This window comes from Polypterus senegalus, chromosome 3 (genome assembly GCF_016835505.1).
Source record: "Polypterus senegalus isolate Bchr_013 chromosome 3, ASM1683550v1, whole genome shotgun sequence".
Classification (NCBI taxonomy): Eukaryota; Metazoa; Chordata; class Cladistia; order Polypteriformes; family Polypteridae; genus Polypterus; species Polypterus senegalus.
This window is the reverse complement of record NC_053156.1, coordinates 290,515,715-290,530,342: the sequence shown is the minus strand read 5'-3', so window position 1 is coordinate 290,530,342 and position 14,628 is coordinate 290,515,715. Positions and strand designations below refer to the sequence as shown.

The 14,628-nt window shown below is 42.9% G+C and overlaps 1 protein-coding gene across 2 annotated transcripts in view; it reads left to right on the top strand.

The window, feature by feature from the left end:
• Positions 1-14,628, top strand: part of LOC120526303 (CMRF35-like molecule 3) — a 62,557-nt gene that overhangs the window by 19,953 nt on the left and 27,976 nt on the right. Inside the window, exons 3-4 of one of the 2 annotated variants that reach the window (XM_039749426.1) lie at positions 4,498-4,581; positions 12,252-12,335. The exons of the other annotated variant lie outside the window; for it this stretch is intronic. Of the exons in view, the coding sequence (XP_039605360.1) occupies positions 4,498-4,581; positions 12,252-12,335 (168 nt within the window). The remainder of the gene's footprint in view (positions 1-4,497; positions 4,582-12,251; positions 12,336-14,628) is intronic. 2 annotated transcript variants of the gene reach the window in all.

The following is a 14,628-nucleotide window of genomic DNA, read 5'->3' as shown; positions in this document are numbered from 1 at the left end:
TTTTGTTGCATTTCATCTTAAAAATGATATATCGTCATCATGTAAATACGCGCTTTATAAAGTGGAGCAGGTTGTGCGATTTTATAACTGTAGTGCAAGTTTACAGTGGAGTGATTGTACTTATAAGTACAAACAGTTCTACAAGGAGCACTTGATTGACTGCATTTAAAGTTCTTGGGATGAAACTGTTTCTGAACCGCGAGGTCTGTACAGGAAAGGCTTTAAAACGTTTTGCAGTGGCTGAGGTAGCGTGTGTTTGAAGCTGTATACCGATAATTCTCTTTCCGATCAGCTGCTGCTGTGATTCACACTCAGATACAGTGATATAAATACTCCGAGTCGTGCAGTGAGAGTAATATGGAAAAAGATGATCCGCTGTGGAAACTCCTAATGGGAGGAGCTGAAAGAAGAAGAAGAAGCAACGCTAAAGCAGTTATGGCATTTGGAATACTATGGCTATTCCCTGGACCATTATATTGTTACAAGTTAATTACAATCAGATGCATTACACTAATAAACAATATGCGGTTAGTTTCTGTGTATTTATAAAGCCACATCAGAAATGTGGTTCTAAGAAATAAAGATTAACCACACAGGAATAGTAGCACTGCTTTGACGCTGGGTGCTGCCAGTCTTCAAAACTGAGCGGAGAACTTGCGTAGGACAAGGTATGAGGTACCGCGGGAATATGCGTGGCTTTACGCCAAGTGTAGGTTTTATACTTTGTGATTTGAACGTGGAAACGTTCTTACACAACATTTCTGTGCGTATGCACCGTTTATACATGAGGCCCCTGGTCTTTTATCCCAGGACTGAAAACATCCATCACCAGATCATAGCAGTCAGGACTTCAAGAAGATCAACGGACCTCCTCCATCTGGGATCTTGTCTGTTACCCTAACATTGCTTTTTTCTCAAAGTCCTCACTCCCTCAAACATATCCTGGACAATCCTCACACACTTCTCTGGTCCTTCTTTCTCCCTCAGGTACCTCCAGACCTCCTGACAGAAATGCCTCTCAAGTTATTAGCCAGGCAAGAAGCTCCAATGTGTGATTGAGGGGGGTTGTTTGTTTTAATATTTACATTTTCTTCAGTTTCTGCGAAGCCTTAGATTCCCTTGAGGGCAAATAAAGTATCATCAGTATATACAGTCGACCCTTGACGTATGACCGGCCTGACATGTGAACAACCTGATTTACGAATAAAATTTTTGTTTTGATTTACGACCAACATCTTGTGTTACGACCCGAATACGGTCACATGTATCCGCTTGTGCGATTGTAGACAAACAGCCGAGAGCGTTCATAAGTGTCAGTCGGACCCCAGATACATGTGTTTGTGGACGTAATTTCAGTCAGTGCAGTTATTTATCTATATATATAATTCACTACGATCATGGCAAGCAAGACACATAATTGCTAAGGAAGGAAGAGAAGGTAACGAAGGTAAAGAAAGCGATTGCTAAGGGATGTTAGCTAGCGGGCTAGTGCGGCACATGATGAGGTCATCAGGCTTGCTTTGGAGTGTATTATTACAGCAGTTCACAACACGGCCAGCTTTGAACTGAGTGCTCGACTACTGTCATTATTAACTTGAGAAACAGCGATCACAATCGAAACGAAGAAGGAAACTGTGCAGAAATATGAGAGTGGCATTTGTGACCAATCTCGCTAATATGTACAGCATGTCGAAATCCACCATCTCGACAATTTTACAAAGAAAAGATTTGCATAAGGAGGCTCCTTCTAAACAATCACCACCTTCTGTTTCTCCTCCCTTCCTGCAGCCCAAAGATGTCAAATTAAATGGTGAGTACAGTGTGAAATTGTTGTTTCTGGTAAGATAAGCACTTTTTATAACTTTTTGGTTAGTACATTAGAAAAGTTATTGGTGTTTTGGTAAATTATGCGCATTATACAACCCTTGTGTGTTGGTGTGGGAGGTTCGGAGAGCATTATGGGTATTTCCATTATTTTTATGGGAAAAATAGTCTTGACTTACAACCAACTTGAGTTACAACCAGCCCTCGAGAACGAATTGAGCTCGTAAGTCAAAGGTCCACTGTATATATATATATATATATATATATATATATATATATATATATATATATATATATATATATATGTGTGTGTGTGTGTGTGTGTGTGTGTGTGTGTGTATCTGTATATATGTGTGTGTGTATATATATACAGTATATTTATCCATCTTCACCACGTGAATTGAAAGATCGAGTGCCTTTCTCTATAGGAGAGAAAGTTCAATTAAAGCTTACAGAATATTTTGTTTAGTGTTTCATATAATCCTTTTCTCTATAAATAGTATCTATATTCAAATAATATGTAAATAAAAGCGATATGTGATGCGATCAGACAGTGATGGACCTTGACCTTGGAGTTCAGCTTGTATCTCTTTATTCTTGACTTTTTGTCTACCATTCTCAGTTTCCTCTGCCCATTATGAGGTTGATTTTTCTCCGGTGGCTTCATCCATGGAGGTTGGCTACAGTCCCATGCACCTTAAAATTCTTATTGATATTTGCTTGAAGATGGTAGTCTTCTAGCCTTTGACTTTCACATGCTTGTCCATCATTTTCTTTCTGTACTCCACACACAACTCTCTCCTCTGCTTTCTCTGGTCCATGTTCAGTGTGGGGGACACGAAGACACCAAACAGCCGAGTGATGACTTGTCTCCATTAAAATCGGCTTAATAAGTGACTGCACGATTGGAGAAGTGTGTGTGATATGAATTCAAGGAAACAGCGAGTCTGAAAAATCCTTTGAATCCAATTAATTTGTAATTTTTTCTTGGGGTCCCAACAACTGTGTCCAGGCCATTTTAAAATATCCTTGTAGAATAAGCAACACTTGATCTCTTGTCACGCTTGCTTTGCTTAACTTGGCGACATCTCCAAGGCATGCAGGCACACAGTGGACAACAATTTTCATGTCATCCATTTGGAGGGCCAAGACCGCACCACTTCAGTGAGCTGTAAGGTGACAAACGTATTTGTCCACGTCTGTAGTTACATTAGGACCTCTGCTTTTAATTCGTGGTTTTCATTTCGGTTTGATTCTTGAACCCGCACATCAGTAGTCATGTACTGTAGATGAACGCGTGCAATGAAGACTCAAGCAAGCAAAGACTGGTGCATCAGTTTATCGCTCTGATTGTTTTAAATCAAAATACAAATTCCTCTTCATAAGTACAGGGTGAGTCAAAATTGTGTTAACGCTAATGGATTATTTTCATCTCGACCACACCTTTCCAGGTCGATGGATAAGTCGTGGCGGACCATTGCCATGGCCTCCACACTCCCCTGATTTGACACCCTGTGCTTTCTGGTTATGGCGTATGGTGAAGGAGCGCATGTGTATAGCAGGAAAGTTCATGATATCAATGACCTGAAGGACAGAATATGGGCTGTGGTGTCATCAATTCCCCGTGAAATGTGTGTCCGGGCATCAAATGGTACCGTTGCTCGTTGGTTTTTTTGTAAGTTGAACATGATGGCACTGTAAATACATATGAAGTATGTTTTGTGAATAAATTGTTTCTGCCATTCAAATGTTAACATCATTTTGACTCCCTGTAAATAATCCATAAGGAATGGTGTCCTATGAGGAACTTAAAATGCATAAATCGTTCAATCAATATTCTATAAACCCAAGGATAAAATCAGTTGTCTTTTGATTCTTTGTCCAGTCCCTCTTCTTTCTCACTCTCCTCAACCATCTTCCAAGTATACTCATTGGGGCTGAGACCCTGGCAAAAGGGGTCCTTGACTCCCAGGAGGGGACATTGAGCCTGAATCCATTTTTCTTACACCTTTGTGTCTACAGGATCCCTAGGAGCACCTCGGTCACTCCTGCCCTCCAAGATGCAGCAGGAGTGATCTTTACCATCCTGAGAGCGCCTCTCGCTCAGCTCCTTCATTAGACTCCTCCTGAACATTTCTTTGCTTTCTCTCGTCACTGGCCCCCGACTGATCTCTATCCTTTCTTTTTACCATACTTCTTTGATTTCTTACTTGGTTCTCTCTTCTGTTCTGCTCAGGTGCCTTTTTTTACTTGTGATCGCAGGGGCTTCCATTAACAAGCCAAGGAGTGTCAATGAGGACAACAGCTAAACTCCTCACATTCGAACATGAATACCTCATCAGCCAACTTCCCCAAACCTGAGCTGCACTGGTTTTCAATAAAAACAAACCCTCACTGCCATGGACCCTTTACTACTCACTTCACCAAGTGTTTGTGTTATCAACTTCTTAATTCAGACCTTTAGTTCAGATGGCGACTCTCCTTTGGAAGCTTTGTTCATCTTTTGCTCACAGTCATTTTGAATTTTTCCAACTTGTCCGTGTCTACCTTGTTAATAACATCACCGGAGAACATTCCCAGACAATGGGTGTTATTTTCTAGATCAGTGTTCCTCTTTCATCACTAGATGGTCCAGTCTTTGTCATTTTCATCTTTTTATTTGTGTAAATGCAGCTCCCACCACCATCCAGACAACCTCAACAGCAGCCCCCAGCACACCGACCTTAGGAACCACCCCTGAAGCCACTGAAGAGACAGGTAAGTGCTTGGGGTTCATTAGATTACAAGTATAGAATCTCGAAGTGAGCATGGAAACGGTCGTATACATCGTTTATACACGAGGCCCCCGGTCTTTACCAGACATGTCTCATCAGACCAGAGGATATTCTCTTTTTTCCCTGCATGTTCTTGGAGTCCTTTAAATGCTGTTTGGTAAAGGTGGTCTCCAGCTAGCCATTCTACCATAAACGGCTGATTGACGGAGTGCAGACGCTGAGCCGTGAAGATCTGTTTGTGCTGCTCTGTCTCTGACATTTAAAGTGCGTCTACCATCGACCCACTGAGCCTCAGTCTGCACTTTGTGACCGACTTATGGCCAAATGGAGCCACAAGTCTACGTGTGACTGCTAGAAATAAATGAATGGCAGCTCATACAGTGGGTATGGAAAGTATTCAGACCCCCTTCAATTTTTCACTCTTTGTTATATTGCACCCATTTGCTAAAATCATTTAAATTAATTTTTTCCCTCATTAATGTACACACAGCACCCCATATTGACAGACAAAAAAAAAGAATTTTTGAAATTGTTGCCGATTTATTAAAAAAGAAAAACTGAAATATCACAAGTATTCAGACCCTTTGCTCAGTATTTAGTAGAAGCCCCCTTTTGAGCTAATACAGCCAGGAGTCTTCTTGGGAAAGATGCAACAAGTTTTTCACACCTGGATTTGGGGATCCTCTGTCATTCCTCCTTGCAGATCCTCTCCAGTTCTGTCAGGTTGGATGGTAAACGTTGGTGGACAGCCATTTTTAGGTCTCTCCAGAGATGCTCAATTGGGTTTAAGTCAGGGCTCTGGCTGGGCCATTCAAGAACAGTCACAGAGTTGTTGTGAAGCCACTCCTTCGTTATTTTAGCTGTGTGCTTAGGGTCATTGTCTTGTTGGAAGGTAAACCTTCGGCCCAGGCTGAGGTCCTTAGCACTCTGGAGAAGGTTTTTGTCCAGGATATCCTTGTACTTGGCCGCATTAATCTTTTCCTCGATTGCAACCAGTCGTCCTGTCCCTGTAGCTGAAAAACACCCTCACAGCATGATGCTGCCACCGCCATGCTTCACTGTGGGGACTGTATTGGACAAGTGATGAGCAGTGCCTGGTTGTCTCCACACACTGAGGAGAAGCAAGACACATGACAGCCCGCATGGAGTTTGCTAAAAGACACCTGAAGGACTTTGAGATGGTGAGAAATAAGATTCTCTGGTCTGATGAGACCAAGATAGAACTTTTTGGCCTTAATTCTAAGCGGTATGTGTGGAGACAACCAGGCACTGCTCATCACTTGTCCAATACAGTCCCCACAGTGAAGCATGGCGGTGGCAGCATCATGCTGTGAGGGTGTTTTTCAGCTGCAGGGACAGGACGACTGGTTGCAATCGAGGGAAAGATGAATGCGTACAAGTACAGGGATATCCTGGACAAAAACCTTCTCCAGAGTGCTAAGGACCTTGGACTGGGCTGAAGGTTTACCTTCCAACAAGACAATGACCCTAAGCACACAGCTAAAATAACGAAGGAGTGACGTCACAACAACTCTGTGACTGTTCTTGAATGGCCCAGCCAGAGCCCTGACTTAAACCCAATTGAGCATCTCTGGAGAGACCTAAAGATGGCTGTCCACTAACGTTTACCATCCAACCTGACAGAACTGGAGAGGATCTGCAAGTAGGAATGGCAGAGGATCCCCAAATCCAGGTGTGAAAAACTTGTTGCATCTTTCCCAAAAAGACTCATGGCTGTATTAGCTCAAAAGGGGGCTTCTACTAAATACTGAGCAAAGGGTCTGAATACTTAGGACCATGTGATATTTCAGTTTTTCTTTTTTAATAAATCGGCAACAATTTGAAAAATTCTTTTTTTTTGTCTGTCAATATGGGGTGCTGTGTGTACATTAATGAGGGAAAAAAATAATTTAAATGATTTCAGCAAATGGCTGCAATATAACAAAGAGTGAAAAATTGAAGGGATACCGTACCCACTGTATGTTAGATGCTTTATGAGGTCTGCTAATCCCTTAACGTTTCTTTTGATTTCTCATTCCTCTTTTCCCCCCAAGGCTCTCCTGTCCTATCTGCTTCTTCTCCAGCGAGCCACGTTAAAGACGGCACAGAAGTTACAATGTGTAATATAATTAAGAACTTATTTTGCTATGTGATTCTGCCCCTTATAAGGTGTCATTTTTAAAGTATATTGTAATCTCACCAATATAGTTTGAACAGTGGAATGCACTGATATGCTTGGAGTCTTACATGTAAAAATGACACCTGGCCAGCCAATGACAATTATCAGTAAGGGGGCAAAAAAATGATGGGAGACAAAGATGGCAAAATGCCAAACAGATGTTGGTATTCTGCATAATAAACAATGAACACGAAGGGGCATAACCTAATACAGTGGTCCTGACTGCAGGGTGATTGCACAAAGGTGGTAAGATGCCATTAGGTGGTGTCCTGTAACATAGCAGGCGTGTTGAGCTACGTATAAAAATGTCCTCAGGCTCAGGAAGAGCGGCTCACTCTGTGGACAGACTACAGCTTGTCATTATTATCTTTAATGAAAGTCTAAACTGAAACCAGAAGGCATCTGGACTCTGCATGATTTCCCAACTTTGGATATTATTGGTTTGGGATTTTTATTCTATGGCACCTTCACCTTTCATGGAAGACAAACATTTCATAACACAGCAGACACAGAGGAGTTGCTTTCCATGGTGCTTGTTGGTTTTGTTTATCCGTATCGATCTAAATTGTGTCTTGTAGAGTTTGAATTCTCTGTGCAAAAGGCAAATAATGGAGCAGTCAGTACAGTTTTACAATAAATTCTGTGTCTCTGGCGTCCTTACCATCCTTACTAGGATCATCAGTGTTGGATAAGACGTCTATTCTGCATGCTTGCCCGGTGTAGGTGGACGACTACATCAAACAGGCTTTGGTTGGTTTTAGTGTGGATGGAGATTGTTTCATTTAAAAACATGTAGTAGTGTGGATGAAGACTTAGTAACCACATTTTACTTTATGAAACTTGGGGGCTTCGCTCGCCAACTCCTTTCCCCCCGCGCCAGGTGTTGTGAAGAGGGGGGCTGAACATGCTCCAAGGAGACATGACCGCTCCTCCGAAACCCCCCTCTTAAACGGTGATACATTGGGAAACAAGCAACTGTTGTTTTTACCTCCTCTTTGCTCGATCAGCTGCTGGCTTGCTGCTGCCGCCGTGCCGCGTGATCTGCATTTCCTTTGGCGCTTCAAACGTTTAAAAGCCTGTACAGCACCTGAATATTCAATCTCTTTTTGCTGTTCCGTTATTTCACCAAGTAATATTTTCCGTTTGTTTGCGCTATTGCGATCGTTACTCAAATTTTCTTGAGACTTTCGAATTTTCCTATTTATATTATCTCTAACCTGCTCTGCATGTGTTTCACAGGACTTGCTTCCAAAGGCTGTATGACGTGACTTGCCCATCTCACAGGACATGAAAGTGTCTCTCTGTCTCTCTTCCAAAGATCACGTCTCGTCACAGGAAAAAAGTCTCATATCGTCGCAAGATTTATTTTATAAGAGAGAGATATTAGAACAGTAAGTCATATTCAAAGATTACAGCCATAATAGAATGAAGCTGCGTGTATCAGTAGACTACATTAGTTACATGCTCTTTAGCAGCACTTTATAATATCATGTACTGTAATTGTAAATGGAGCCCAAATAAACTTACACATAAAAATGACTTCCATTGGCGTGCTGTTGCTGCTTATGGATGGTATGCGACTAATTGTAGTTTAAATTTCTTAAACTTATCATTTTTGAAAGACCTAACTGATGGAGAGTCTCTCGAGATAAAAGTTTTGCCTGCTTTTACGCCACGTTGGAGAGCAGCTCCGGAACTGTGCCAATAAATGACTTTGTGATGGAAACACTGAATAATTAAATTGTGCAATAAATGCGGCTGTGAAAATGCTTTTACTGTAATAAAGGCCGAGAAAGTGTGTGTTTACTCGGTGCTGACACAATTTCATCATACGGCCACTGCTTTTTTTTTCTTTTATGGGTAAACTTGTATTCTCACCTACCGGCCTGTTACTTGACAGAAACGCCTCTGAAGTTATTAGCCAGGCAAGAAGTTCTAATGTGTGATCGAGGGTTGGGGTTTCTTTTAATATTTACATTTTCTTCAGTTTCTGCAAAGTCTTAGATTCTCTTGGGGCAAATAAGGTATCATCTCTCCATCTGTCTGTCTACCTATCTCTATCTATCTGTCTGTCCATTTTATAGTGCCTTTCATATCAATCTATCTGTCTATTATACTGTATGGTGCCTATCATGTCTACAGCAGCACCAGTAAATGCAACAAAGCAGAGAATAAACAAAACTAAACTAACATTCTTCAGAAGCTCAAAATTAAACAAAAGAGACATAAAACAAAACTTTAAATCCCAGCCAGTGGAGACGTAACAATGCCCAGCCTGGGATGGCAAACAAATGCAGGTTGTGTGAGGCATCTCTGTTTGAACACTTTCACTTTCTCGGTTGTGCTCTGGATATGGCAATAGACTTCTTTTCACAAATAACCCTAACATGCAAGCTGCAATAAATATATAAATATAATGATATAAATATATATATATATTGTGGCGTTCGGCCAAGACACAGACAGGCGGACATTGTTTTAATCACTCATACACGTGTATTTACACGACTATTATTTACAGTGAAGTCCTGGCCAACAACACAATGCCTCTTTCTCTTCAGGCCGACTCCTTGCATCTCCTCCCGAGCTCCGTCCTTCTCCACTCCCGACTCGAGCCAACAAATGGAGGGAGGCGGCCCCTTTTATGACCACCCGGATGTGCTCCAGGTGCCTCCCGATTAGCTTCTGCCGGCACTCCCCAGTGTGGCGGAAGTACTGGCTGCGCACCCAGAAACACTGATCAGCGTCTGCACACTGTCCCTGATCCTCTTCCCCACAGCACTTCCGGGTGTGGCGGAAGTGCTGATGTCCAGGGCTCCATAGGCATTGGGGTGCCCCCTGGTGGTGACCACGGACCCCTACAGGGTTGAGCTTCAAAGCTCTGTACCCATGGTCCCCTTAGCCACCAGGGAACCCACAAATTTAGAATGTGGGTGGCCCTTGGCCCATAGGTGCTCACTAAGGTTTTAAAAATTTCGTGGTCCAAGTGCTTTCTGTCTGTATGTCTGTCCGCTTTTCACAAGAGAATTACTTAACGGATTTAGATTGGATTGTTTTCTAGAATTTGCTGGGACTTTCCGGTTGATTTTGCGACTTCTCTCACTGCGCCCAATACGCTTGTGGTACCGATGTATTCATGCAAATCCAAGAGAGTGGCTGTGGGCCGAGAGCAGGGGGGCGGGGCCTTCCTCATTCACCCGCCAGCCTCTGTTCGAGTCGCTCTACGTCTCGCCACGTGTTGGAGTGCACCTCGCCTCTGCTTAGCTAGCGGTACCTGTTTCTTCAACAGATTGTTAAGGAGTAACGTTTGACATTTTTAAGAGCGAGACATGAGAGCTCCGTGTGTTTTAGAGGGTAGCTGCGGATTGCCAGAGATATCACGGCCATGTGCTTTTCTCACCATGCGGGGAATACTCTCCCGTCAGAGCTGAACACGATCAGATACCGTGCCAACGCCTATTGATTATTAAAGTTTGCCCTGTTTTATTATTATGTGGGTACAGCCACAGGGCACAGCTAGTTTATTTATAACATAAGAATAATAAAAGATAGATATATGCAAGTATATGTATCCATCTTCACCACGTGAATTAAAAGATTGAGTGCCTTTCTCTATAGGAGAGAAAGTTCAATTAAAGCTTACAGAATTTTTTGTTTAGTGTTTCCTATAATCCTTTTGTCTATAAATAGTATCTATATTCAAATTATCTATACTAATAAAAGGCAAAGCCCTCACTGACTCACTCACTCACTCACTCATCACTAATTCTCCAACTTCCCGTGTAGGTAGAAGGCTGAAATTTGGTACTTATTTCAGTGGTATGATGCCATTGTCGGCCGCCATATTGAACTTTTCAACGGTCTTTATTACTTATGGGCCCATCTTCAAGAAATTTGGCACGCGGGTTCCCAACGCTAACTGAATCCTACTTACGTACATATATACGTCCATAGCCTGCAGCTCGGTCACCGTGTGAGGCGGCGTTGGGTCCCCCATCCCAATGCCTCCCACGTTGTTGGCTGCCTGCCTATATAAGACCGTCCGTCGCTCCAGTCTCTACATTCCCTTCCTTGCTTTGCCACGGGATTCACGTCTCCCTGCTGATAACCGCAGCCTTTTTATTTAATCCACGGCTTCTCCGCTGTTTTATTGTTCATTTATTACGATTATAGTTATTGTGTAGGTATTTTAGACTTACTTTACATTGTTCAGGTCCCCATTTCCTTTATCATTCTAACCGTACCCCCATTAACATGTCTATCGAGGTGATCACCATCGATCAAAGAACTGTCACTTACCGAGTGGTTTCCATGCACAGAGATACCACCTACCTTTTCCATTCTCTGTGTTACATATTGCACGGCCATATCAGGCTCACTCTTGATATCCGGAGGAACATTGTGTCTTATGTATTGAATGACTGGGACAGGTTCAAGGTGTGGACTGATGACGGTACAGGAGATAATTAGACTACACAGGAGCACCAGAAGAGTGAAATGTTTAAGGCCTTCACCTATGGATCTGCATGTGAGTTGATGGCTGCCGCTGACTTGTTTGGTTGTCGCTTTCAAGTGTACCGAAATGGCCAAATATTTTACACCTTTTGACAACCGCCAATGCCTCTTAAACATCTTAGATTAACAGGTGACGATTTCAGTAGTGGACACTTTGATGTTTATGAATGTTTAAACTCTCACAAGCTGGATGTGATTTTATCGATGAAACCAGTTGTATACTTACAACGCTTGACAGATGCCGAATGTCACTTCAACACAAGTCCTACAAATACTGTCGTAATTAAAACAAACCATGAAACTCAAACCGATTGTGACAGCAGCAATCCAAGCTGTGAGATTTGAGACAAGATTACTGTTCACATGGCCAACTGTACGTTACATGCTCAAGAGTAAGCTCAGCGCACAGCTTGGTCATATTACAACTGGAGGGCCGAACTGACAACATGGTATACAAAGAGATCCTTAACAAATAATTATTGGTATATTTTCCCTCAGTTTAAAAAGGTTTAATTTTCTTCTTAATAAAAATTTTAAGGCAGTACTTCGCCGCTGCGAAACACGGGTATTTTGCTAGTATGTAAATAAAAGCGATAAATGATGCGATCAGACAGTGATGGACCATCAGCCAACTTCCCCAAACCTGAGCTGCACTGGTTTCCAATAAAAACAAACCCTCACTGCCATGGACCCTTTACTACTCACTTCACCAAGTGCTTGTGTTATCAACTTCTTAATTTGGACCTTTAGCTCAGATGGCGACTCTCCTTTGGAAGCTTTGTTCATCTTTTGCTCACGGTCATTCTGAATTTTTCCAACTTGTCCGTGTCTACCTTGTTAATAACTTCACCGGAGAACATTCCCAGACAATGGGTGTTATTTTCTAGATCAGTGTTCCTCTTTCATCACTAGATGGTCCAGTCTTTGCAATTTTCAACTTTTTATTTGTGTAAATGCAGCTCCCACCACCATCCAGACAACCTCAACAGCAGCCCCCAGCACACCGACCTTAGGAACCACCCCTGAAGCCACTGAAGAGACAGGTAAGTGCTTGGGTTTCATTAGATTACAAGTACAGAATCTCAGAGTGAGCATGGAAACAGTCGTATACATCGTTTATACACGAGGCCCCCGGTCTTTACCAGACATGTCTCATCAGACCAGAGGATCTTCTCTTTTTTCCCTGCATGTTCTTGGAGTCCTTTAAATGCTGTTTGGTAAAGGTGGTCTCCAGCTAGCCATTCTACCATAAACGGCTGATTGACGGAGTGCAGACGCTGAGCCGTGAAGATCTGTTTGTGCTGCTCTGTCCCTGACCTTTAAAGTGCGTCTACCAGCGACCCACTGAGCCTCAGTCTGCAGTTTGTGACCGACTTATGGCCAAATGGAGCCACAAGTCTATGTGTGACTGCTAGAAATAAATGAACGGCAGCTCATATGTTAGATGCTTTATGAGGTCTGCTAATCCCTTAACATTTCTTTTGATTTCTCATTCCTCTTTTCCCCCCTAAGGCTCTCCTGTCCTATCTGCTTCTTCTCCAGCGAGCCACGTTAAAGACGGCACAGAAGTTACAATGTGTAATAAACTGCTCAAAAAAATTAAAGCAACACTTTGAAAACACATCAGATCTCAATGGGAAAAAGAAATCCTCCTGGATATCTATACTGATATAGACTGGGTAATGTGTTAGGAACGAAAGGATGCCACATCGTTTGATGGAAATGAAAATGATCAACCTACACAGCCCTAAATTCAAAGACGCCCCAAAAAATCAGAGTGAAAAAATGATGTGGCAGGCTAGTCCATTTTGCCAAAATTTAATTGCAGCAACTCCAAATTGTACGCAGCACTTTGTATGGCCCCTGTGTTCTTGTATACATGCCTGACAACATCGGTGCATGCTTCTAATGAGATGACAGATGGTGTTGTGGGGGATCTCCTCCCAGATCTGGACCAGGGCATCACTGAGCTCCTGGACAGTCTGAGGTGCAACCTGGTGGCATTGGATGGACCAAAACATAATGTCCCAGAGGTGTTCTATTGGGTTTTAGGTCAGGAAAGTGTGGTGGCCAGTCAATGGTATCAATTCCTTCATCCTCCAGGAACTGCCTGCATACTCTCACCACATGAGGCCAGGAATTGTCGTGCACCAGGTGCCACTGTACCAGCATAGGGTCATCCTGATACCTAATGGCAGCCAAGGTGCCTTTGTCAAGCCTGTAGTGGTCTGTGTGACCCTCCATGGATCTGCCTCCCCAGACAATCATTAACCCACCACCAAACTGCTCATGCTGAATGATGTTACAGGCAGCATAATGTTCTCCATGGCTTCTCCAGACCCTTTCACTTCTGTCACGTGCTCAGGGTGAACCTGCTCTCATCTGTAAAAAGCACAGGGCACCAGTGGTGCATCTGCCAATTCTGGTATTCTATGGCGATTGCCAATCGAGTTGCATGCTGCTGGGCAGTGAGCTCAGGGCCCATTAGAGGACATGGGGCCCTTGGGTCACCCTCATGAAGTTTTTCTGGTTGTTTGGTCAGAGACATTCACACCAGTGGCCTGCTGGAGGTCATTTTGTAGGGCTCTGGCAGTGCTCATCCTGTTCCTCCTTGCCCAAAGGAGCAGATACTGGTCCTGCTGATGGGTTATGGACCTTCTTTGGCCCTCTCCAGCTCTCCTAGTGTAACTGCTTGTCTCCTAGAATCTCCTCCATGCCCTTGAGACTGTGCAGGGAGACACAGCAAACCTTTTGGCAATGACACGTATTGATGTGCCATCCTGGAGAAGTTGGACTACCTGTGCAACCTCTGTAGGGTCCAGGTATCGCCTCATGCTACCAGTAGTGACACTGACTGTAGCCAAATGTGAAACTAGTGAAGAAACAGTCAGAAAAGATTAGGAGGGAAAAATGTCAGTGGCCTCCACCTGTTAAACCATTCCTGTTTTGGGGGTCATCTCATTGTTGCCCCTCTAGTGCATCTGTTGTTAATTTCATTAACACCACAGCAGCTGAAACTGATTAACAACCCCTTCTGCTACTTAACTGACCAGATTAATATCCCATAAGTTTCATTGACTTTATGCTATACTCTGGTTAAAAAGTGTTCCTTTAATTCTTTTGAGCAGTATATAATTAAGAACTTATTTTGCTATGTGATTCTGCCCCTTATAAGGTGTCATTTTTAAAGTATATTGTAATCTCACCAATATAGTTTGAACAGTGGAATGCACTGATATGCTTGGAGTCTTACATGTAAAAATGACACCTGGCCAGCCAATGACAATTATCAGTAAGGGAGCAAAAAAATGATGGGAGACAAAGATGGCAAAATGC